Source organism: Neovison vison, chromosome 2, assembly GCF_020171115.1.
Source record: "Neovison vison isolate M4711 chromosome 2, ASM_NN_V1, whole genome shotgun sequence".
Classification (NCBI taxonomy): Eukaryota; Metazoa; Chordata; class Mammalia; order Carnivora; family Mustelidae; genus Neogale; species Neogale vison.
The window spans coordinates 17,232,836-17,258,432 of record NC_058092.1 but is presented as its reverse complement, the minus strand read 5'-3'; the positions used below and the strand labels follow the sequence as shown (position 1 = coordinate 17,258,432).

The 25,597-nt window shown below is 51.8% G+C and overlaps 2 protein-coding genes across 2 annotated transcripts in view; both read left to right on the top strand.

Moving 5' to 3' along the window:
* ASAP3 (ArfGAP with SH3 domain, ankyrin repeat and PH domain 3) overlaps positions 1-5,171 on the top strand; it is a 46,683-nt gene extending 41,512 nt beyond the window's left edge. Inside the window, 10 exon segments of the mRNA XM_044237418.1 lie at positions 612-697; positions 861-976; positions 1,548-1,615; positions 1,710-1,817; positions 1,949-2,144; positions 3,187-3,394; positions 3,945-3,987; positions 3,989-4,036; positions 5,009-5,042; positions 5,045-5,171. Coding sequence (XP_044093353.1) covers positions 612-697; positions 861-976; positions 1,548-1,615; positions 1,710-1,817; positions 1,949-2,144; positions 3,187-3,394; positions 3,945-3,987; positions 3,989-4,036; positions 5,009-5,042; positions 5,045-5,082 — 945 coding nt within the window. The 3' untranslated portion in view covers positions 5,083-5,171.
* Positions 5,172-9,342: 4,171 nt separating this feature from the next.
* The window catches only part of TCEA3 (transcription elongation factor A3), a 35,506-nt gene continuing 19,251 nt past the window's right edge, over positions 9,343-25,597 (top strand). The window contains exons 1-5 of the mRNA XM_044237417.1: positions 9,343-9,501; positions 14,649-14,711; positions 15,650-15,755; positions 16,243-16,384; positions 22,215-22,277. Of these exons, the coding sequence (XP_044093352.1) occupies positions 9,433-9,501; positions 14,649-14,711; positions 15,650-15,755; positions 16,243-16,384; positions 22,215-22,277 (443 nt within the window). The 5' untranslated portion in view covers positions 9,343-9,432. The remainder of the gene's footprint in view (positions 9,502-14,648; positions 14,712-15,649; positions 15,756-16,242; positions 16,385-22,214; positions 22,278-25,597) is intronic.

Below are 25,597 nucleotides of genomic sequence, written 5' to 3'. Positions count from 1 at the left end.
TTAGTATCTTTCTTTTTCCTTGACTAACCTTGGACATGGGTAATGGTGAGTCAGATTAGGTCAGGGAAGCCTGTTGCCTTGGTGATTCTGGTAGCAAATACCCCATGAGCCAGGGAGTTGGGAGGGGAAGGGTGTCAGAGACATCTGCAAGGTTAAATTGGCAGGAGTTGCTGACTGTAGATGAACAATGGATGTCGTCTTTGAACTGTCTGATATCTTATTGGGACTGTCCAGTGGGCAGTGAGGGTGCGGCACTTAGATGAGGTAAGAATTTGGAACAGCCTGCACGTGAGTGAGAGCTGAAAGCCTGAGGTTAGCTGAGCTCCCGGGGGACCAGCGAGAGAGAGGAGCAGAGAGAGCAAGGCCAGGGCTAAGAACCGAATTTGGGAAGCACGTGTTAACTGGGAGCAAGAGGAGGCAGAGCCACGGAAGGAAGCATGGAGGAAGGGTCTCCCCTCGCAAACACGAGACTCCCTCTCCACAGTCTCCTCTCCAGGGTTCTGGCAGGTTTATATCTGGAGATGTCGGGGGGCAGCAAGAGTTCAAAAGGGTGATATTGGGTTGGGGGCAGGTGAACTGGGGGAATCTCAGAGGTGTGGACGTGTACCCAGGCACCTGGAGAGCTTGCCCTGCACTTGGCCATCAGAGTCGCCAGCCCTGCCTCCTTGCCCCTGGTGGACTTCATCATCCAGAATGGGTGAGAGCCTCCCTGCCCATCTGCCCACCTCCTCATCCTCCTCTACCCCCGTCCTGTTCCTTTCTCTTCTTCACAACCCTTCCCCCCTCCCTCTTTTTCTCCCTGACTTTGACCCTCCTCCCCTGTCTGTTCCCCTTCCTGCCTCCCTGTCTTCCCCCCACAGAGGTCACCTGGATGCCAAGGCTGCTGATGGGAACAGCGCTCTGCACTGGGCTGCTCTCTACAACCAACCTGACTGCCTCAAGCTGCTGCTGAAAGGGAGAGCTTCGCTCGGCACAGGTGGGGCTCCCAGCACGTCCCCCAGCAGACTTCCATTCTTTCCTGCCCCTGGTGTGGAACTTCCTGCCCTCTTCCCATACCAAGGGCGTGAGTGACAAGCACAGACTTTGCAGACAGACTGGGGTTCTAATCCTGGCTTGCCTCTGACCACCTCTGTGACCTTGGGATTTGTCCATTTATCTCTTGAACCTCAGCTTCCTCGTGTGTAAAGTGGGTATAATACCACTGACCTGGCAGACCTGCAAAGAACATAAAATGATGTTTCTGAAAGTACCTAATCAAGTAAATACTAGCTGAACGTAAATAATAATGATTATGATAGCCACTATTTACCGGCATAGTAACTCCTTTAGTACTCAACGACAGCCTCGTCAGGAGGTTACAAGTATTACGCTTATTTTATAGTTAAGAAAATCAAAGCCCAGAGACACTAGGTAACTTGCCCAAGATCACACAGCCAGGAAGTAGCAGAGCCAAGATTCAAACACAATCTGATGTCAGAGGCCCATCATAACCTCTAAGTTAGAATGCATTTGACCTTGACCGTGACCCTTGGCTTTACCCCTCACAGTGAACGAGGCAGGAGAGACAGCTCTGGACATAGCCAGGAAGAAGCAGCACAAGGAATGTGAGGAGCTGGTGAGGTCTAGGAAAGGAGGGGAAGCCCCTTACCCTTTCTGTCTCTCTGCCGAGCCCCTGACCCTCTGAACTGCCAGGGCTTTGTTATTGGCAGCTGGAGCAGGCCCAGGCTGGGACCCTCGCCTTCCCTCTGCACGTGGACTACAACTGGGGAATCTCCCCTGAGCCTGGCTCTGACAGTGAGGAGGACGAGGAAGAGAAGGTGAGTCCCGGCCCTGTCTCTCGGGCCTTTGTTAGCCCATGGAAGGAGCCTGATTGGGCCTGGCAGGGGGAGGGCCAGGGCTGAACTGGAGGAACCAGACCATCCTTTCTCCCATACTTTTGCCCCTGCAGCGCTCTCCTCTGAAGCCCCCAGCCCAGGCCCGCTGGGCCAGCGGGAGGGTCGACCTCAGCAATAAAACCTATGAGACCATCGCCAACCTGGGATCAACTGCCCCTCAGAGCCAGAGTGAAGCCTGCCCCCCACCCTTGCCGATCAAAAACCCTTCTCGGACCATGGTCCAAGGGCGTGCAGGACATGCCAGCGGAGGTATGGCCAGCCACCTGGAAAAGTGCTCCCCATACCGTTCACGGACGGTCTGCCGTGTGCTGGCGCGCTGAGCTAAGGCTGTGGGCGGTAGTCTATGCCCCCCTCCCGCCCTTGCAATCACCTGTCAGGTAGAGGCTATCATCTACCCCCCTGCAGGTAAAGGAACAGAGATGTTAAGTCACGTGTCCAAGATCCCATAGCTAAGTCCCCGATGTGGGATCCCAACCCAGGTCTGTCTTATTCCAGATTCCTCGATGCTACGCTTAAGTAAAAAGGCAGAGAAGCACGTACTGACCATCCACTGGGTGCCCGAGACGCAGTCTAGTGGGGGAGATAACAGCCAGAATGTGATTCATTACAATATCAGACACGATGGTACAGAATGTAAATCCCCACCCCCACCCCACGAAGGATGTAAATCTCAAAAGCACAGGGATTGGATTGTTCTGGGACTAGTATTTCGGCACCTGGCTGGCCTCAAGAACTGTTTGTTGACTGAATGAAGAAGCTTGTTCTGGGAGCTCAGGGGAGGGAGGGAGCATGTCCTGTTGGGACCGAGGGGTGGCTGAGGAGGGCGTCCTGTCCTGTCAGCACCTGAGCTGAGCCTGAGGGGTGAGCAGAGGAGTCCAGAGTGAGGACCCGGGGTAGCAGAAGCAAAAACAGTGCGTCACTAGCCCATGAGACCCAAGCAGAGTGGGGAGAAGCTGGAGGGGAACACCAAGGGGGGGGGCGTGGCAGTGGGGGCAGCTGTGATAGGCCCTAGAGGCCAAGGACTGCTTCGACATTGAGAACAGAGTAAGACATAAAGACAGGTTTTATCACTTCTTTTTTTTTATAAATCTTTTTTTTTTTTTAAGATTTTATTTATTTATTTGACAGAGAGAGAGAGATCCCAAGTAGGCAGAGTGGCAGGAGTAAATAGGCTCCCTGCTGAGCAGAAAGCCTGATGTGGGGCTCAACCCCAGGACCCTGAGATCATGACCTGAGCAAGGCAGTGGCCCAACCCCCTGAGCCACCCAGGTTTTATCACTTCTGATTCCAGATCGTTCTGAAGTCCCCAGCCTGAGCTGTGAGCCGTGCAGGGCCCCTGAGAGCTTGGGCCGTCCAGCCTCCACCTCTTCCACCCTCACACACCCCGTGGATGCTGCGGGTCCCAGCCAGACCCCACCCAGCTCTGAGGAGGGCCCCTCCCGACCCAGCCTGACATCTGGAAGCACCCCTGCAGAGATGTATCCCCCGGTCAGGTTCAGGTAAGAGCCCAGCTTTGCTGCTGAGCAAGTTTTTCCCGACCCCTATGTACATCATCTAGCTCCCCACCTGTAAATGGTGGCTGCCTAAAGACTGGGACACCTCCCAGCTCCGAGGCCCACAACTAACACAACACGCTGGCCTTCGAGTGGGGGGTGAGGGGACCCTTCGCCCTTCACACACCTGCCCTGAGTCCAGCCTGAAGGGCTGGGAAGGAGCCTAGAACTCACACTGCTGCAGATGGGGTAGAAAAGGCTGAGTCCCGCCTGTGTGGCTTCTTCTAGAGGTTCTCGGTGGGATCTTTGCCATGTCCCATTGCCAACCCACAACGCAGTCCTCCCTTCTTTGTACACAATGCTTTTGGTCTTGAGTCTGGAGAGCAGACACAGGAAAGCTCCAGTTCCAGGCCTCTGTAGCCTGTGATGGGCCCAGCCAGGACCCTGGAGGACACTGTCCCCGCTTGTCTCAGTCCCCAGCCGATACCTGAGCTCTTTGTCCCCGCTCTAAGAGGCTCTCGGCATGAGGTCATCTTGGCCTTTCCCTGCCTTCCAGCTCCGAGAGCACTCGCTCGTATCGGCGGGGTGGGCTGGAGCCTGGAAGACTGTCCCTCAGCCAGGCAGCCTCTGCCCACAAGGAACATGCTGGTATGAGCTCTGGGACTGTGGTTCGAGGGGTGGTGGCAGGACATGTGGGAGGCAGAGTTGGTCAACAGTAGGTGGGTGGGGTGGGGTCATGGGGACCTCTGCCCATGGCCACAGTCTATAGGAGGCTGGGTGGCCACAGTTTGGCCAGCCCCTTGCCCTAGTGTACCCCCTTCCCCCTCCAGCCCAGGACTCATGAAGCTGGGGAGACCCCAGGTCTTGAGGGACGGCAGAGGTGAGGGGGCCTGAGCTGGGGCTTCTCTCCGGGGGAAGATGAGCAGACCTGGGTCAGCCAGACTGGGGGCTCACTTCCCTACAGATGAGGCAGGATTAGGGTGGCTGGAGAGCAGCCCTTGGCTCGCCAGCTGTCCCCTTGTATAGGAGAGTCTCCTGAATCCTCCCAGACAGGCCACTCCCAGGCAGAGAGGCGTGTGACAGGGACAAGGCAAGAGCTGTCACCCTGAATCCGGCCTCTCCCTGCTGAATCGTGACATCTCCCTGCTGAATCGTGACATCTCTCACAGTCACCCATAGTTAGTTGGGGATCCTGGGAGTGGGCACAGGACAGAGCCAGCTGGGCTGAGCACGAAGCCGCGGTTCCCCTGGGGATCCCTCAGGGGTGGCGGTGGTTGCTGTACTGGGAGTCAGAGACAGCGGGGGCAGAAGCTGGGCCTCTCTGAGGAATCGTCATCCCCAGTTCATCAAAGTCAGGTGCCAGACCCCAATCTGTGTCCATAACCAGGTATCTGCCCCCAGCATTTAGCGGATACAGGTTGGTGGCACATGTGTGATAAGAAGAGCTTGGACTGTAGGACATGGAGGACTTGGAAAAGTGGCTTTGCTTCTTCAAGCCTCAGTTTCGTTGTCTGTGAAATGGGGATAATTTCATCTATCCATGATAGGACGGTGGTGGAACCGAGGTGGTATGTAATATAGGTACTCGGAACATGTCAATTTTCATTCTTCTCTCCCCAGGTTGGCTTCACTGAAGGAGAGGACTCCAGGAGAGGGGTTCTCCTGGAAACTCTGCACAGCTTTTGCAAGACTAGCTCCTTGCTCGTCCTTGCATGCCAGAACTAGCGCCCATGTGGGACCCCAGTGTTCAGTGCTAGGACTTGAGTCCACAAAACCGGGGAACTGAGTTCTCCATTACCTTAGGTCTTGCTCTGTCTGTACCTTGTGCCTCTGTGGCTGGCCTTCCTCCCTGCCGTGGGCCCGTGCCCCCTCCAAGGATACGGGGCCCTTCCATATTTGGGCTGATGGCCGTTCCTTCCCCTCTATCCTGTCCCCACCCCGGGAGCTCATTAGCTGGGTCTGAGTATTCATGAGCTACCGTTAGCTGCAGAACCCTCAGTCTCTCATCAGACCAGAATATCTTTCTTCCATCAGTCTGGGGGCTCCATAAGAGTAGGACCAGCCCACCTTCATCATCCAGACCAGGGATTCTGCCAGCCAAGGGGCTGTCTTTCTGGACGTTTGTTAGTCTAGTACTTGACTGAGTTTTTCTCTACGTCCAGATGCCACACGAGTAAGACAAGGGTCTTGCAGATGTGGCCCCTTGCTGGGTCACTGGTCCCAAAGGCTGGGTTTGGGAATCGGCAGGGCTAGATTCCAGGGGATGGTCCCGGGCCCAGGGGCAGACAGGCAGTCAGCTGCCTGATACCGATGGGACGCTGCATTGTCTGCAGCTCGCATCCATCCTGGTTGGCCACTGCTCGTGCTGTACCGGCTGTTAAGTAAATAAGCACTAGCCCTCCTTTTGAGGAACCGCACAGCCCTCCTGGGGATGGGGACCTCTGCTCTATTCCTCAGCCAGGAAGCAGGCTCGGAGTAGCCCCCATTTGCCTACTGTCCTTGATGTAACAGGAAGGAAAGGAATGGTCTGGGATGATTGATCTTCCCTTCTCTCCTTTTCCTTTGGTCAACTCAGAAGCCTTCCAGTCTTGGGGGAGGAAAGAGCTAAGAAAGGAGGAAGGAGAATAATAGGAATGGGAAGGCAGGGACTCAAATTCTGTTTCCCAGTCCCAGAAGTGTCACCATGACTTTCAGCCCCATATTAGAAAACAGGTACAGCTAAGCCATCATCAGTCTCTAAGGCGGCTTTATGGGCACCCGGCGCTGAGCCCTGGCAGGGATGGGTCAGGCCAAACAGGAGAGGCCAGAGAGTGCCAATGGCCAATGAAGCAATCTGGCCTGGGAGGCGGGGCTGTGTATTCTGGAAACTGGCCTGGTCTGGGATTCCACAGATCCCAATGGGGTAGTCTTCTGGGCCTCCAGCGTCTGCTTTTGTTCATCTCAGACTTGTTATCTCACTCATCTCTAATAAAAGATTTTTTTTTTGCATTAAATTCAGTGGCTTCATTTGTGGGATTTGAAGAGCAGTAGGGAAGAGGTGGGAATCCTAGGGCCTGGAATTCTTTCTCTGGACCTACTAAGGAAGACCGCAGCGTGAACAGGGGTTTGCACCCAGGGGTGGTTTTGCCTCCAGGGGGATGTTTGGCAACACAGAGACCTTTTTTGACTGTTGCCAACTGGAAGGTACTACTAGCATCTAGTGGCTAAAGGTCAGAGATCCTGGTGACCACCCTCCAGTTCACAGCTCTGCCCTCAAAACAATGGATCATCCCATCCAGAATGTTAACAGTACGTGGGTTAAAAACCCCCGCACAGAGGAAGGGTGCTGGCCAGGGAGACGGAAGGCCAGCGGTTTAGGTTGACCACAGCCCTTGTCTCAGTTTGCGGTCCCCTGAGACAAAGTTCTGGGAGCAAGGGGTTTATAGTTTGCAAGGTGATCCCAGGAAATGTAAAGAGGAAGTAGGGAGTGGAATACTGGGTCAAAAAGCAATAGGGGGTGTGTTAATGAGGGGCTACTGTGAACTAGGGCTTATCTTCAGGACCTTTGAGAGACTATTGATTAGAACATGTCTTCGGGGCATCTGGCTGGCTCAGTCGGTAGAGCATGCGACTCTTGATCTCGGGGTCATGAGTTCGAGCCCCATGTTGGGCATAGAAATTGGTTTAAAAAAGAATAAAAAAGAACAAATCTCTGAGTTGTCCCACTGAAAGCGAAAAAATTGGTGTGTTTGCCACCACGTCTTTTGTTGTCTTTCGTTGGCTGAGGGGTCCTGCCTGGGAGTGTCCGTTTCTAAGCACCTCAGCCTGCTCTGAAGCCCTCATCCCGCGATGTGGGAAGGTGTTGGAGGTGCGTCCAGGAACAGCCTGCTGTGACCTCCATGTGAGGGCAGGTAGAGGGAATATGGCGGGTACCAACAGTGTCTGATACGGTTGAGCAGTGCAACCCTGGGCTGCTCTAAGCCTCAGTCTTCCCATCTGTACAATGAAGAGGTTGGACTTGATGTTTTCTTAGGGTCCTTTGAGCCCCAGTGATGTAGGTGTCTTGTCATACAACTCACCGTGGGAACTCTGTGGAACTTTGAGGAGGATCAGCTCTGCTTTTTTTCTTTTTTCAAGGCAATCCTGGGGCGTCTGGCTGGCTCAGTCAGTGGAGTGTGTGACTCTTGATCTCAGGGTTAAAAGTTTGAGCCCCACATTGGGTGTGGAGTTTACTTGAAAATAAAATCTTAAAAAAAAAAAAAAAAGGCAACCCTAAGTAACTACAGACCCTTCAACCCAGAGGTTGCTTGGGAGTTGACCAAGAGACCTCCGCACATCCCAAACATAAAGTCTAACCTCCTAAAAGTGGCCCATAATGCTGGTGTGGTCAGACCACACTCACCTCTGGCTTTCTGCCCTGTCTTCCCCCAAAACCAACCTCTAAGCTGTAGCCCCGCCAATATTTAGTTCTTCCAACCCTGACACACTAAGTCCACTCCCATCCCTAAGCTTTGCACGTTCAGAGCTCCAGGAAGACTGTTTTGTTCCTCTCTGGATGCCCAGGGCTAGAACTGTCTGGCACATAGTAGGTGTTCAATACATATTGAATGAATGAATGAATGTTTCTTCCTCCCTTATGTGAATAGCCCCCTCCCACCCCCAACTCCCACCCCGCACTTCTGCCCCAAAGATTAAACTTCCTTTCTTCAGGGTAGATGAAACCTCCACTGGTGCCGGTCCTCTCAAATGTGTCCTTAAAGCATCCTTACTTCTTTCTGACCCTCACCCGACTTGTGATAATATATTTGAATGCATCCAAATTCCCTTAGATTTTCTCCTGCCCATAGACTGTATCTCAAGTTTGCTGGGACTAGTCCTGAACACTCAAAATGCATTTGTTGAATGAAGATAAACTCACTCCTTCCTACCATAGTCCCAGGTCACTCACTCAGCAGCGGTTAGAAGCCAGATGAGCCTTCACCCAGGCTGGGATGGAGTTCTCTAACACTGAACACCCCAAGCCACTGTGTCCCCCCTCTGCATACAGCACTGACCACTTCTCATGCTTCCCCTCCAGGTCCTTAAGCACCTCTTCCAGCAAAAAGATAATGTTGTGTTAATTACGCTCACCAGTTTAGGACTCTTCCTGAGTGTGCTGGAGACACTTAGAAGGAAGGTCCTTCGATGGAACACATGCGCAGCTGTGAGGGCACAATTCTCTTTACTCCTTTCATCCAAGATCTCCCCTCCAGATCCGATCCCACTGGGGAGGCAGGTGGCCTGACCCTGAATAAATTAGGGGTACCCATCCACCCGGATCAGCATTTCTCAAAGTTTGGCGCACCTAAGAATCTCCCAAGTCGTCACTACACAGAGAGCAGTCCTCGGCACAGCCCTGCCTGCTGCACTCGGGGGAGCTTGTAAGAAACGCCAACATCTCACTGCAGCCAACAAAATCGATGGAACCAGAGGGCCTGGGTGCACCCGTGTACACAGGTTGTGTGCACGAATGAGCGACGAATGAGCGCGCCCCGGTAGAGCAGAGTTGGATTTGACAGCCGCGCACGAAATATGAGCCGAGCGCTGCAAGCTGCCTGCACTTGGGCGCAGGCACGGAGCTAGGTCCGCCCGCTTGGAGCTGCGACCGTGCAGAATCGCTGGAGCCAGGGCTCCTCCCAGAGCGCTGGGGCACCCTCAGGCGCCCTGCTTGCCGATACAGCCCCTTGCGTCCGGGGACCACGGCCTCCCCAATTGTCAAACCTCGCTTCGGCAGAAGGGCCGAGGCGCAGGGCCCTCTCTCGCGCGGCCTCGTCCCTCTCGAGAGGCCAAACCCGCCGGCGCGGGCAAACTTTGCCCGGGCGAGTCCTTGAAGTCTATATTTAGTGCACGTCACCCCTCCCCCCTGCGGCTGCGGGGCGGGCGGGCCAGGGGGGTGTGGGGGGAGAGCCCCGCCCCCGCAGGCGTGTGCGTCGTGTGGGTTTGGGGCCCGCGCGGTCGCGCGTCCTCCGCCTTCGCGCCTCCCGCAGCCCCGGCGCCCCTAGCCCTGGCGGGCGTCGCGCGCCAGCATGGGCCAGGAAGAGGAGCTGCTGAGGATCGCCAGAAAGCTGGAGAAGATGGTGGCCAGGAAGAACACGGTGAGGCCGCAGAGTTTGGGCCACGGCCCCCGCCCCCAGGAGGCGCGGCGCGTGCGAGCCGGGAGTCCCGGGGGCGCGTGCTGGCCGGGCGCCCGGGAGGCGCGTGCGGGACGCCAGGGCCCGAGGGAGGCGCGGCTGGCGCAGGACGCAGCGCCTCTTGGGGGCTGCTGCGAACTCCCGGGGTGGGCGTGTGCCCGGCCCAGGGCGCTGGGCAGGATCGCGCGGGCCGCAGAGACGAGGCTTACGCACGCCTCTCTGGACCAGCGGGGTTCAGGGGCCCTGGGTGGCTTGCGCAGGGCCCGGGAAAGCGAGCGAAAAGACCGGGACCTGGAAAAGGACTTTCGGAGTCCGGGGACTCAAGGCAAAGTCCAGGGAGTGGTGGCGACAGCGGGGCGGGGGAGAAGGGGGAACGGCGCGGGTGGGGGGGGGAGGTGGGTTGCAAAATCCTGGGTGCCCGAGAAGGGGCAAAGAAACTTGAGCTAATGTAGGGTGCTGAGCCGCCTCCATCCCTCACCCGAGGAGCGGATCTAGGGTAGGGCAGCAAGGGACCGCAGATCCCACAACCTCACAGCCTGCGGGCGCCAGGAGCGGTTCTACTTAGAACTTTCCCTTAACTTGGCCGCAGGGTGGGGCCCCAGCGGGCGGGGCCCGAACAGGTGCCGGGCACCACTGCGCGCCCTCGGGGGCCCTCGGGGCGGGGAGGGAAGGAGGACTGGCGGTAGGCCTGGGCCCGGAGGGTGGAGGGTTGGAGGGGAGAGCCCGACCCAGAGGAGAATGCAGACTGACGACCCTACCTGCGCTGCCTGCGGCTCTCAGGCCAACTTCAAGTTAATGTTTGATCCTCACCATGATCTTTGCCTTAAGCAGGCGGCCACCAGGTTGCCTGGTCAGAGCAAACTTGGCCTTGGGTCTGGGAGGGCCTGAGCACACCTGGAGAGGGAAGAGAGGACGATTTAGCCCTTGAGAGCTCAATAGTCCCTGCTGGAGTCTGGTCTAGCTTTTCAGCCCATTCTGTGACTCTAGGAGCTTGGGAAAGGGATGCCCCCTAAGGGAAGCTTTAGAATGGGGAAAAAGGAAGAGTCACCAGAACCAAGGACTGTGTCAAGCAGCCCTAGAGCAGGCACAGTGAGTGGGTGTTTGTATAAAGGCCAGAGTCTGCCAGTTTCCTCACGTGGAGGGAAGAGATAAGATTATCTACCTCCTGGGAAGGAGTGACTGCAGGCAGCGGTGAGTGTGGAAGAGATGTGAGGCCTTTGGGAGCACTTGCATGGAGGTTTAGTAAGAGTTAGACAATGACTCCTCCTTTGGGACAGCAAGGCGGGACACGAAACCTGTGGAGTGCTGGGAGCCCGTCACCCTTACAAGCCCAGCCTCCCCCAACCCAGTTCCCGGATCCCCCACCCGGTTCCAAGATCAGTGGAACTGAGCCTCACATCCAAGGGCGTTTTCCCAGCTCCAAGTGGTGGAGCTCAGGCCCTTGTCTGCTGAGCTCAGTTCTGCCTCACAGACCTGTCCCTGGCTAACCCCAGGCTTGGGCCAGCAGATTCTGGGCTGGAGGTGGGGGTGGTGGGACACCTGGGGAAAGGCAGTTTTGGGGGAGTCGAGCTCTGGCTGAAAAGGAGGGGACTTGCCCTGGGCTTCCCCCTCACTCCTTGTATGGTCCTAGGCTCACCATTCTCTAGGCTTTCCCTCTCTGGGCCTCAGTGCCCTCTTCTGTGAAATGGGAAGAGGAAACTGTGTCCCTTGGGGGATGGATTCCTGTGAAAGTACCCAGAGCTCCGTCCAGGAAAGAGCCCCATCTGGATGCAAGGTCTCGGTAGCACAGAGCTTCTTCGTGGCCACGTCTACGCCTGGGCTCTTGGCAGCATCTGGGTGGGCACAAGTTCTGGGCCTGTGGCCGGGAGAGGCGGGGCCTGCTCTGGGAGCAAAAGTGGGGCCCGCCCAGCAGCGGTTAGGGAGAGGAGGACACATTTCCTGTAACAAGACGGATCCTCCACGTTGCAGCTCAGGCCTGGGGTTTGCTGCCAGTTACCGAAGTCCCAGCAATATACTAAGGGCTTTTGTCAGCTGCTGTGAGCATCCGGCTGAAGCAGCCTCAGACACAGAGCCACAGCGACAGCCACGGTGACACATACACACAATCACACACAACAAACATAGCTGCACACACGCAACCACACACTGTAACAGCTAGACAAGCATCTACGCACGTAACTGCGTATGAGACACAGCCACAGTGGCCATGATGTTTCCAGAAAGACACACACACGTGTGCGCTGCAGAACCACCCTCAGACAGCCACACTGACCCACTCGGAGGTTGTAACACGGGCGCCATTCCACAGAGACACACAGACACGCTGCTCAGAGCCGTACACGCACAGCTCCACGCGGGGACCAGAGCTACAGCTGGGCGCACACCCCAGCCCTGTACAAGGAGAGTCACAGCTGGCAGCTCTCGCTCAGGGTTCCTGGCAGTTTCTCTCCATCACCCCCCAGCGGTACAGTGGGACACACAGAGACACACGCCCCGTGGTGAGCTGCAGCCACAGCCACTATTGATTTTTCAGGAATTTTCCAAGCTGGCTGTGAAATACAGCCGCTGTTTTATTCTTTTAATTGATTATAGTTGACAGCCAATGTGACATTAGTTTCAGGTGTATGACATAGTGATTCCTCAGTTCTATACATTCTGTACGGCACCACCTGTCACCGTACGATGCTGTTAAAATACCATCGACTTGGGGTGCCTGGGTGGCTCAATGGGTGAAGCATCTGTCCTTGGTTCAGGTCATGATCTCAGGGTCTTGAGATCGAGCCCCGCGTTGAGCTCTCTGCTCAGTGGGGAGTCTGCTTCTCTCTCTCTCTCTTTCTCTTTTGCTCTCGCTCTTTCTCTTTGAAATAAATAAAATCTCTAAAAAATAATAAAATACCATTGACTATATTCCCTACGTAGAGCATTATCTTAAAAATTTAAGATATACTTACAATTAAATAAGTTATATTAAAAACAAAGGTAACAAACTCTCCAAAGCCATCACTGCTAATTGTTTTACTTGATTTCACTATCACCTGGGGTCTAGAGCTGATTCACTCGGATCACATCAATACGGTGGAAACAGCGTATAATGCATGGTTCTGCACGTCCCTTCCCAGTCCCTCCTTTACTTCAGTGATAGAGGTTGGTAGCTTGAAACTGGCCACGGGAGGACTATTGACATGATAGAAATTGACAAACACTACAGACCAGGTGGTTTTTTCTTTGAGAACTGGGCGTTAAACATTGAGCAACAGGCCACTGCCCTTACTCATATTTCGTTATCGTACACTCCGAGGTCTCTACGTGTCCATCTCGAAGCAGTTTGTATCGTATTTAGAGCCGAGGGAACTCAGTTTGAATCCCAGGTCAATGTCTTGCAACTTGGGGCAAAGTATTTAATCTCTTTGTTCCTTGGGTGGCTCATCTGTGAAAATGGGGTAGTAATTTGGTAAGAAGGGGGCTAGTGATAGTATGTGCCTCACAGGGCCAGTGTGAGAGTGAAAGGGACAAATGCAGGTGAAGGACGGAGGGCAGGGCCCAGCACCCAGGAAGCCTTGAATTAGTGCTGCACTCAGAGTTGTTTGCCCACACGTTTATGTACACGCTTGCACGTCCGCAGGTCACGCCTCCAAAAATGTACTACAGACCGAGTTCCAAGAGAGGCTGAGGGCAGCCCTTGGGACACGGTCCTGGCAAGGAAGCCTGGCCGGCAGGGGCTGGCAGCTGAAACCACACACTGAGACCAGGGCAAGGGGCATGCAGGACACAGTCAGCTGGCGCTCCCAGGGGACCGAGCTCAGGACAGGAGGCAGGGATGGCCTCTGGGAAGTGGGTGTAGGAAGGAGAAGGCTCAAATGGGGCAGGGGTCCATGGGGCCTGGCAGCCAGCAGATTTTCAGATCTGAGGTCCTTTGCTTCCTTCTACCTCTCCCACCTCTGCTCTCTGCTTTAGCCATTCAGTCAGGGAGTGCTGAGCTGCGTGCTGAACCCTGAGGTTTCAGAGACTAAAACAGTCCTCTTTGCCCCAAAGAAATGAAAGTATATGTCCATACAAGGACTTGTATGTGAATGCTCCTTGGCCCAGCTGGAAGCCACCCCTATGTCCCACCAGCAGGTGAATGGATAAGCCAGTTGTGGTACATCTCTGCGATGGAAAACGACTCAGTAATAAAAAGAATTATCGATCTATGCAGCAACATACATGAATCTCAGTTATGCAGAGTCAAGGAGAAAGCCCATCACAGTACATTTTATTTTTTAAAAAGATTTTATTTATTTATTTGTCATAGAGCACAAGCAGGCCGAATGGCAGGCTCCCTGCTGGACAAGGAGCCCGATGTGGGACTCGATCCCAAAATCCTGGGATCATGACCTGAGCCGAAGGAAGCGGCTTAACCAACTGAGCCACCCAGGCGCCCCTGCAGTATGCTTTATATAAAATCCTTTCGAATGCATCTAGACTGACGTCAGAATACTGGTGTCCTGGGCCTGGGGTTGGGGTGCAGGGCGGGAGGGATCACAAGGGGGCACAAGGGAACTTTGGGGGATGACGGCTATGTTCTTCTCTTGATTGTGATGATGGTTTCACGGGTGTACACAAACATCAAACATGCAGCGCATTGCATATCAGTTATATCTTATTAAAGCTATTAAGAAAAAAAAAAAAAGCACCGTCCTCACCCTGCAGGAGCTCATAATTGGCAAGCAGGGGGCTGAGGTTGCAGATGCAAAAGCAGTAACAAGAAGCCATGAAGTAGTTACTTTAAGAGGACAAGAAGGCGGAGGAGAGCGCATGCCCAGTAGAAGGAACAGCAGAGCGGAGGCCGGGGGAGGGGGAGTGGTTAGAGCTGGGACCCAGCTCAGGGATGGCACGAGGCCGGCTGGGTGGTGGGAGAGGAAGTTAGGGAGCTGGTCCGGGGCAGAACTTCTTCCCTCTCTCCTTCTTCCTATCCCTTGCCTATCCTTCGACCACTTGGCTACGTTTATCCTGTAGCTGAGCAATCTCCCCTACCTCCTGCACCCCTCTTTCCCGCAACACCACACACAGTGTCAGAAAGGGGCCTGGGGCAGAAGCCATGGCCCCCGTCCTCACCTCGTGGCCTCCCACAGGAAGCGGCCCTCGACCTTCTGAAGAAGCTGAACAGCTGTCAGATGTCCATCCAGCTACTCCAGGTGGGGCGGGGATGGGAAGCCTGGGGAGGGGGGCTGTCCCTGGGGGATGGGGAAGACCTTCTGGGGAAGAAGAAGTGTTGGGGAGGCCCTTCAGGGTGGGGTCTGGGAGGGGTCTGGGACGGGAGGGCCAAGGGCGGGAGAGGTCTTGAGCTCTGAGGGTGGAGACTGAGGCACTGAGATGGCGGCCGGGTACCCTCCAAGGGCAGGAGGCCCTATAGGTCTGTGAGAAGGACCGATTTGCTTTCTTAAATACCCCAATTCCTAAGCCCCTGGGCCTATGGGATCTGTTTTATATATTTTGTTTAAGATTTTATTTATTTATTTGAGAGAGAGAGCGCATAGAGAGGGGAGAAGGTCAGAGGGAGAAGCAGACTCCCCACAGAGCTGGGAGCCGGATGTGGGACTCGATCCCAGAACTCCAGGATCATGACCTGAGCTGAAGGCAGTGGCCCAACCACCTGAGCCACCTAGGCATCCCTGGACCTACGGGATCTGAAAGGCCGGTGATCCAGGGGAAAGGAAAAGTTGCCCACTTTTAGATCCTCCCTGTGTTGCCCAAACAGCCCCCAAGCATTACCAGAAGTTCTCGGCCCTGAAAAAAATCAGCACAGACCCAAGCTGTAGGCACCAGACCTGTGTCTTCAGCTGAAACTTGAACTCAGAGATGCCAGGAGATAGACGCGGTGAGGGGTCCTCAGTGGCAGCTTTTCACCGAAGCCATGGTCACCATCGGGGCGAGGGGCCGGGCCTTGGGGCCTGGACTTCAATGCGTGCTGCCGGACCAGGGTCACAACATCAGCCACGGCTCGGGGCCAGGCCTCTGCAGAGGCTGGGGCGGGGGACAGTGTGGGGATTGAGCAGGGGCGGGCCTTGCCAGTTAAGGTCACTAGTCCCGGGGGCCCATTGGAAGACCAGCCCTTGACCCTCTGGCTTTGCAGACAACCAGGATTGGAGTGGCCGTCAATGGGGTCCGCAAGCACTGCTCAGACAAGGAGGTTGTGTCCTTGGCCAAAGTCCTCATCAAAAACTGGAAGCGGCTGCTGGGTGAGAGGAGTCCAAGTCGGCTTGGGCTGTGTGCTTCTCCCTTCTCCTGGGTCGGGACCATGCCTGGCTTACAGCAGGCACTCAGTGCGTGTTTGTCAAATGACTTAAGAAATGACAGGGGGCCTCGTAGCGGAGAAGGCCAGTGTTGGCCCGCACGCTCTGCACATTTGTAGACGTGTGCCTCTATGTATGTGTTTCCGTGTGTTTGCATGTTCTATAAAGAGCACATGTCTGTATAGACGCATTTGTGTAAATACGGTCTGCGTGCAGATGTCTTTCTTTCCCCGTATGAGCATGGGTTTGCACACGTGTGTGCATGTTGCATAAACATCCGTGTGTGAATGTATTTCTGTGTGTGTGTAAGGGTGTGTTGGGGGCATGTGCTGCTGTCGTGGTCCCTGCCCTTTGCTCTGCCCTCCCCGAAGTCATGCTGGGGTCTGCGGAGATAGAGCACAGTTTGGGACCAATGCCATGCTTTCGTTTTCAGACTCCCCTGGACCCCCTAAAGGAGAAAAAGGAGAGGAGAGAGACAAAGCAAAGAAGGAAAAAGGGCTTGACTGTTCTGACTGGAAGCCAGAGACAGATCTTTCTCCACCAAGGGAAAAACGAGGCAAAGAGCCCAAAGACAGGTATTTTTTTTTCTGGGATGGAGAGAAGGGGGTGACATTTGTCCTGTCCTCTGCCAGTGGCTCTGTTTCTATAACTTCATTTAATCCTCATGCCCTGGGAGGAGCTGCTGCTGTCACCTCCTATGGGACCTCCTTGAGGGGTTCTTGTTGGGCTTAATCAGACAGACCCGCAAGACCCAAATAGGCCATCCCTGTCACTGACTTTACCGAGAAGGACGCTGGGGCAGGAAGCACACTGTGCCAGCGGGGCAGGCCCAGGCCTTTCTCATCTGCTAGGGGACCACTCAGCCTGCAGAGCTCTTCTGAGTTCTACCCAGGTACAGGGTAATGAGTCCACAATGAGGAGGCCGTGAACCCCTGACTGAGAAGACAAAGCTGCCAGGATCCCAGCAGCATTCACTGTCCTTGGCGCAGCCCCCAAAAGCTATGGCTTTCCACTAATTATTTATATTGCATTCAGAGCCCTTCCTGCCTGCATGTAATTTACCAATCAGGGCTCATTTGCTATAAGCAACGTTGCCTAGTGACACAGCTGACATCCCGCCCTTGTCAGGGTTCCAGGTAAATGGGGCTAGGAACTCACTTAACCACACAGAATGTAAAGTGTTCTGTTGCCTCTCTATTCAGCATTTCCATTTCGTGAGGAGGAAGGCGAAGGTTGGGGAGCAGGGACTTTTCCAAGACCACACAGCTGTTATGTGACCGAGTAGGATCGAATCTTTGTCAGACCCCCAGACTTCTGCTGAGAAGAGTTGTTTGTCTCAACTCCATGTCCATTCCCCCTTGCCCACCTAACCAGGGTCCCCCAAATTGCATGACTTCATATAGACCCAAATGCCTTATCCATGATAGCAGATAAATGTGTTCATCAATGTACAAATAAATCCGATGTTCCCTATGTGACTAGAGCCCTTAAATCCCTGGGTGGGAGGGAGGGATCTGCATTTGTTCATCTAATAGGTAAGAAGGCAGTTTTAAATAATACTGAATAGTATCTGATGGTGGATAATGGTAGGTATTTTATGGATAATATCACCCATGATATAGCAATATTTTTAAAAGATTTTTATTTATTTATTTGACAGAGATCACAAGTAGGCAGAGAGGCAGGCAGAGAGAGAGGGGAAATCAGGCTCCCCGCTGAGCAGAGAGCCCGATGCGGGGCTCGATCCCAGGACCCTGAGATCATGACCTGAGCCGAAAGCAGAGGCTTAACCCATTGAACCACCGAGGTGCCCCCGATATAGCAATATTTTTAACGAACATACCTTTTTACCCAATATAGACACTATAAGGACTTCATTTTAAGGAATTAACCAGGTTAGGGGCACCTGGCTGGCTCAGTCGGAAGAGCACAGGACTCTTGATCTTGGGGTTGTGAGTTCAAGCCCCACACTGGGGTGGAGATTATTTAAAAAAAAAAAAAAAAGGAATTAACCAGAATAAAGCATAAAGACTAAATGTTGTATGTGTAACATATTTCTGCTGGCATTTCTGAAACATTTTTAATCTCTGATCCATTTTAAAATGAATGTTTATTATAATCCTATAAAACAAGTATCTTGCAGAAAACACTTTTAGGGAATGATGCTGTAGAAGAAAAGGTCTCACCCAGAAAGAAGACATACCTCTACCACGCTTTAACCCACTGAGCCACCTTGTGGGGCTTGATCCCAGGACCCTGAGATCATGACCTGAGCCGAAGGCAGAGGCTTTAACCCACTGAGCCACCTTGTGGGAAGTTTTTAAAAATACAAATAAGAAAATTAAAAAAAAATCCATTCTCTAGAGACAAGCACATATAATCATGTATAATAATCTGTGTTTAAATATATATATATATATATATATATTAGGGGTGCCTGGGTGGCTCAGTGGGTTAAAGCCTCTGCCTTCAGCTCAGGTGATGATCCCAGGGTCCTGGGATTGAGCCCCACATTGGGCTCTCTGCTCAACAGGGAGCCCACTTCCTCCTCTCTCTCTCTCTCTGCCTGCTTCTTCACCTACTTGTGATCTCTGTCTGTCAAATAAATAAACAAAATCTTTAAAAATTATTAAATATATATTATATACATATTCATATATATATACGCATATGTATGTATATATATATATACAAAATTTATGGGTGCTTACGTGGCTTAGTCGGTTGACCATACCACTCTTGATTTCAGCTCAGGTCACGATCTCCGGGTTGTGGGTTGTTAGACAGAGGCTCGGATCAGGCTGTGTGCTCAGTGCAGAGTCTGCTTGAGATTCTCTCTCTCCCTCTCCCATTGCCCCTCCCCCCAACACTCTCTAAACACATACATACATACATACATAATAAATACATATATCATTTATGTAATCATATATATCCTTCCAGAATTTTTTGCATGCTTATTTTGTCAATAACATGGAGTTATTCGCTGTATATTATTTTATAACTTTTCCAAATGCATGTATTTATTTCAACAGTAAGGCACATTTAGTGTAAAAAATTTAGAAACTCAAACACAAAAGAAAATAACAGAAATAACCACTGTTAATATTTTGATGTGTACTCTTCTTGTCTTTTTTTTTTTTTTTTTAGAGAGGGGTGAGAGGCAGAAGGAAAGGGCAAGACAGAATCTTAAGCAGGCTCCACACCCAGCGCAGAGCCTGACACGGGCTCAATCTCATGACCCTGAGATCATGACCTGAGCCAAAATCAAGAGTACTTTCCCCTGGGAAATGAAGTTGTCACTGAGGCCAAGCAGGGAATGAGTAGATTGTCTCCCCACCTCGTGGGGAAAATTAAGTTGGCAAGGGTCCAATTTCAACTCAATTGGTGAACTTTTTGTTTTAGTTTCCTTAATGATGATTCACTATCATTTATTATATAAACACTATCCACATTAGTGATATTTAAAATTTAAATGAGCGGCGCCTGGCTGGCTCAGTCAGAAGAGCACGCAACTCTTGATCTCAGCATTGTGAGTTCGAGCCCCACAGTGGGTGTAGAGATTACTCAAAAATAAAATCTTTTAAAAAATAAAATAAAAACGAAAAATATTTGTCTACAGTGTGCCACTTCCAACAAATGAAACAGCTTTTGGACATCTTCTTCCCTCCCAGTCCTGATCTACTAATAACATAATTTTTCCATTCCTATAGGCAGAGTATACAAACAATTATATCCCTGTTTATCTTCCTATTGTATTCTAAGCATTTTTTCTTGCTCCTAAATACTTTTTGTAATCATCATTTGCAGTAATTGCAGAATATTTCTGGTTTGCTCTAAAAAGAAAGGCAATGAAGAAGGTCCAGAAAATGGGGAGTCTCAGGGATTGAGGCTCATGTCTTCTCTTCTTTCTTCTACTGCAAGAATTCCAGCTTCCCACTTGGGCCTGCACTGTTCAGGGTGGTGGAAACCCGCAGGGGAACTCCCAGGGTCCAGTGAGGGATTGGAGGGACGTGTGAAGAAGGGTTGCTTATCCCCTCTCTCTCTCTCTGCTGCCTCCCCTGTGTTTAAAGCTGGGGTGAAGATCTGGGGCCAAATGAGTCTGGCCCACAGGATAGTCAGGCCTAGCCCCTATATTTCTGCTTTGGTCAATTCCACGGCATTTGGCAATAAATACTTATACAGCACCCGTTTTGTGTTAGAAGGTCTTCTGTTGGCCTGGAATAAGCCAGTCCAGGCACGAGATTGGATTCCACAGAAGCAGACCCTGAGACGCAGGTTCAAGTGCAAGGGGTTTACTTGGGAATTGATTTCAGGAAATGCAGAGAGAAGAGTGAGGGAAGCGAGATGGGGAAGGGAAGGAAGCCAGCCCAGGGTGTGTTAGTGGGCAGGCTGGTGCTGTGGGCAACCAGGGCTTAAATCTGGCTGGGGAATTCTGGGTGATGTGGAAAACACACCTCGGTTCACCTCCTTGAGGGCTGAGGATGCTGGGGTGTTTATCCACCAATTTCTATGTGTCTGGTTGAAGGCTGCTCCTGGGGTCCTTAACTCCTTGGCACTTCTGGCCCATTGGCCAGCTGGCACTGGCTGGTACAGAGAACTCTCTCGAGCACAGGCTCTCCTGCAGCACGAGTCCTTGGGTCCCAGTGCACAGGGAGAGTGAGTGCCTAAGGGGATGTGGACTCTGCAGGGACAGCATCCACCACAGTGAACAAACCCCACCAAGCTCTGTGCTTGTGGAATTTATTTGGGGGCTGGTCGGATAATATGCATAGTAGGTAAGAACATTTTGTAGTACCTTAGAAGGGGATGCCCGCCCTGGACTTACAAAGAAGTCTCGGGGGACACCTGGCTGTGACTGTCAGTAGAGCATGTGACTCTTGGTTTCAAGGTCATGAATTCCAGCCCCAGATCAGGCGCCAAAATTACTTAAAAAAAAAGGCAGCCTGGGTAAGTGAGATGGGGAGTGATGGTTACAATTTACAGGCATATTAATTTCATAAAATCATTAAAAGGGGGAAACGTATTAGATGGCATATAAAGAGAATGTAGCTACATGCATTTTGGAGAATAGAAACAAATTTTCACCTCTGATCCCATCACCTTACTGTAACCATTGTTGTATTTTCCTTCTTTCCCTTTTTTTCCCCCAGATTTTTAAAATTTTTATTTTTAGAGATTTTATTTATTTGAGAGAGCCAGAGAGCAGGAGCAGGGGGAGGAGCAGAGGGAGAGGGAGAAGTTGGCTCCCCGCTGGCAGGGAGCCTGAGGTGGGGCGCATTAATGCGGGGCTCTATCCCAGGACCCTGAGATAACGACCAGAGCTTAAGGCAGATGCTTAACAACCGAGCCACCCAGGTGCCCCTAGTTTTTTTTTTTCTTTTGAGTAATCTCTACTCCCAACGTGGGGCTCCAACTTACTACCCGAGATCAAGAGTCCCATTCTCTACCGGCTGAGCCAGCCAGGAGCCCCGATCACATTTTCTTTCAATCTTTTTTCCTCCTAGGCATTGCTTTTCTTGTATGACTTTAGAAATAGTATGCATCTAATTTTATGCACCATTTCACTTGTCATTTTAACAGCTCTACTATCTCCAAGGCCTGTGTGCCTCTCTCCGCTTCTCCTAAGTAAGGTGCCCGCAGGGGAGGCTGAAGCTGATCTTTTCCGGCTCCCTGACTCCTCCTGAGAATAGGCAGTCCCAGGAATGCCAGTCTCCATGGACTCCAGCTAGCCAAGGCCTGCCTGACAGCAAGGAGGAGGGGAGTCTGCTGAGAATTAATGAATAATAATTAGTAACACAAAGTAAAGGTGTAGGGGTGCCTGGCTGGCTCAGTTGGTAGAACACGTGACTCTTGATCTGAGGGTTGTAAGTTCAAGCCCCAGTCTGGGTATAGAGATTACTTAAAAATTAAAAATCTTTCAAAAAAAAAAAAAAAACCATTAGGGGCGCCTGGGTGGCTCAGTGGGTTAAAGCCTCTACCTTCGGCTCAGGTCATGATCCCAGGATCCTGGGATCAAGCCCCGCATTGGGCTCTCTGCTCAGCGGGGAGCCTGCTTCCCCCCACCCCCCTCTGCCTGCTTCTCTGCCTGATTGTGATCTCTGTCAAATAAATAAATAAAATCTTTCCAAAAAAAAAAAACCCAACACATGCAAAACACACATAATGTACATGGCACATATAAGACCTCCTTCCCTTGATTGCTTCATTCAGTGGAGGGTAGGGGCAGGTGTCCAGCCCGCACGACTTGCAGCTTCGTCTCCAGGCAGCTGTGGTCCAGGTGGGTTCCACCACTCTCAGCCCAGCAGGCCTGGCTCCCAGAAGCTTTCTCCCCAGCCTCTGAGCTCTCGAGATCCGTCCTAGTGCTAACTTAAAGAGTCTCATCTCCAATTTCTCTTCTTTCAGGAGGGACTCTGTGGACTCCAAGTCTTCAGCCAGCTCCTCTCCAAAAAGGCCACCGATGGAAAGGTAAAAGAAGCCACGGGCTTCTCCATCCCAGAGGTGCTGTTCAGCATGTGTTCCCCTCTCTGCTGTTCTGGAAACAGCCTGGGGGCAGAGGAAAGCAGAAAGCCTTGTATATTATGTTCCTTGCAGACTCTCGGACCTACACAGGAAGACTGAATGGGACCCTGAATCAGAGGGATGGCTCCTTTACTGGGGTGGCTGACCAGTCACTATTGCCCCAACACTATCTAGGGAACATTCTCAAGGTCAAGTTGAACCCAGTGAGGACAGAGGTCTGGAGAACTTATCCCTGGAGTGGGATCTCTGCATTTTAGTTACCCAAAATAGCATAAGTCAGCAAGTTATTTATTCATCAAATATTTATTGAGGGGCAACTATGTGCCAGGAAATGTTCTAGGTGCCAAGGATACACATGGCAATGAACAAAAGAAAAATCTCTGCAGTCATGAGGCCTATATCCTAACAAGGCGTGAGAGGCAATCCATAGAATAAATAAATCAGGTGATGATTTAGAAGGTGATGAGCATTGTGGAGACAGCAGGGAAGAATGAGAGGGTTGGGAAGGATGGTCATTTGAACAGTCACCTTAAGGAATGAGCCATGCAGATCTCCGGGTCATTCCAAGCCAGGACCCTGAGTGGCAGGGTCAGGAGGCAGTGAAGTGGCCAGGGCTGGAGTGGAAAAGTGAGGCGGGAGAGTTGGAGGACGGAGTAGAACAGGAGCCCTGCAAGGGAATTTATCAGAATGCCTTCAGCTGCTGTGCTGAGAATGGGCTGTCAGGGCCAAGGGCAGGAGCAGAGCCCCAGCCAGGAGGCTACTCAATAATTCAGGCAAGAAATGACGGTGGGTTTCCTGACAGGCTGGGGAGGGATACTGGAGAATATCAAGAGTCAAGATGACTCCAAGACTTTTCTCTTGAGCGCTGGCAAAGACTGAATGGGGAAGACTGTGTCTAACTCAGGCTGCAGCAGGTGATACAGAGCTGAGGTGGGGATGTGTTGGGTTTCAGGCGTGTCCTAGTCATTCAAATGGAGAAGTTGAAGGCACTTAGGGTAGACCAAGCTAGAATTCAGGGAAAATGTCTGGGCTGAAATCTGAGTTTCAGACTCATTAGTATGGATCTAGCATTTGAAGCCACGGACCTTGATCAGGTGGCTAAGGAGAGATTGTGACTGAAAGAGGGAGTGTGAGCTGTGGTCCAAGGGGAGGTCAGAGCAGGAGGAAGTGACATAGAGGTGGATCAAAGCTAGTAAGTCATGTCTGGGGGCCATATTGGATGCCAGGACAACTAGGCTAGAATGGTAAAGGTGTTGGCTTCCGGGAGACTATGTGTGGAGCCGCACAGTTATTTTAGGTCTAATGGACCAGTGAGACTACCACTGGAAAGAAAAGAAGAGGCACAAAAATTAGGCCGTTTAAGGTTTCTGAAGATTAAACAGGCCTGGGATATTGATGGGGTGCTGTACTGCTATAGTCCAAAATGGCCGCCAGGTGCCTGCTGATGAGTGGCGGATCTGGGGAGGGCTGCGGCTTCGAGTCGGAGTCTGAGGCCATATCCTGCCTCTGAAGGGAAGAGTTCTGTGGTCAACTGGTGATGTCTTCCATGAGTGAGGCCTAAGAATGGAGGACCCAGGGTCATCCTGGTTCTGCACCAGTGGTTGTCAGTGGAGAGTCATTTAGAAATTCGTAGAGGTATTTTTGGTTGTCACTATGACGTGGGGGTATCTTAGTTCATACTGCTGTAACAAAATATCATGGACTTAAACAACAGACATTTATTCCTCACAGTTCTGGAAGATGGGAATGCCAAGGTATGAGCCAACTCAGTTCCCGATGACGGCCCTTTGCCTGGTTTGCAGATAGCCAACTTCTTGCTGTGTCTGCACAACACACATGCGCACAAACACAGGCACATGCACACAGTGAGCTCTGGTCTCTTTTCTTCTTATAAGGCCAATAATCCCATCATGGGGCCCTAGCTTCATCTAAACCGAATCACCGCTCAAAGGCCTCACCTCCAAATTCTATCACATTAGGGGTTAGGACTTCAACATATGACTTAATGGAGGACACGAACACTCCGAAGTCTGCAGTGGGAGAGAGGCAGGAGCAGGACGGCATTTGCTAGGCAGGGGCCAGAGATGCTAAATGTCCTGGAACATGAAGACAGACCTTCATAAGGAAGGATTGTTCTATTCCAAAAGGAAACACTGACCACTAGTCCAGTTCTGGGTGTGATATTATAAGAAAAATATTTCATGTTTGTGTAAGGATTTATACCTCCGTATTCCTTTCCTGACTTAGCCTTTTGACCTTGAAGTCTCCTGACTCCCTCCTGTAATACATTCTTTTTCTAAAGGTCAGTCAAGCAGAATACGTTTGTCCTTAGAGCAGTTGTGCCCTTTCCTGCTTGTTCCATATTGGGGGTGGGGAATCCAGAGAAATACAAGGAAGTCTTGTAAATCCACCTTATCTACTACCCACACAGTTTCCTGTACACTCTCCCTCTCGATTTCATCTTTCCCATCCATCCATCCATCTATCCACCCACCCACCCACCCCATCCATCCATCCATCCATCGAATGAGCACGTTTGTTGAGCACCTCCTTGCAAACCTAATATGCTCCAAGGACCAAGGTCATGTGCATACAGTGGGAGACTAGTGGAGACCATGGCAGACTGAAGGGGGCGCTCACTATCCAGCCCAGCTATTTGTTGCTTTGTGGAAATGCAGGCCCTGCATGGCGTGTCTTCCTATTTTTTAAGGAAAGCTGGACATCTACATGTTCATATGAAACTCCCAGTTTTTTTTAAGATTTTATTTATTTGATAGACAGAGATCACAAGTAGGCAGAGAGGCAGGCAGAGAGAGAGGAAGGGAAGCAGGCTCTCTGTTGAGCAAAGAGCCTGATGCAGGGCTCGATCCCAGGACCCTGAGATCATGACCTGAGCCAAAGGCAGAGGCTTTAACCCATTGAGCCCCCCAGGCGCCCCTGAAACTCCCAATTTTAAATATGGACAATGTATTCATATTTTTCTGCGCCACAGTAGGGCAAACAAAATTCATTTGGAGCCCACCAGCTGCAGCCTCTAAGCCCAGGCAAAGGTGTAAACTCATGATCTCTGCCTTCATGTGGCAAATCACTGACATCGAGGCAGACACCAAAATGCTTTTTGTTTTTGTTTCCCAAATCCTTCTTAAACAACAGCAAAAAATTTTTGAAGGTGTAACATTCAATGGGGACATAGGAAGAGTCTCAATATGACTTGAGAAGTCAAAGAAGACTTCCTCCAAGATAATGTATTTGTGCTCAGAATTGAG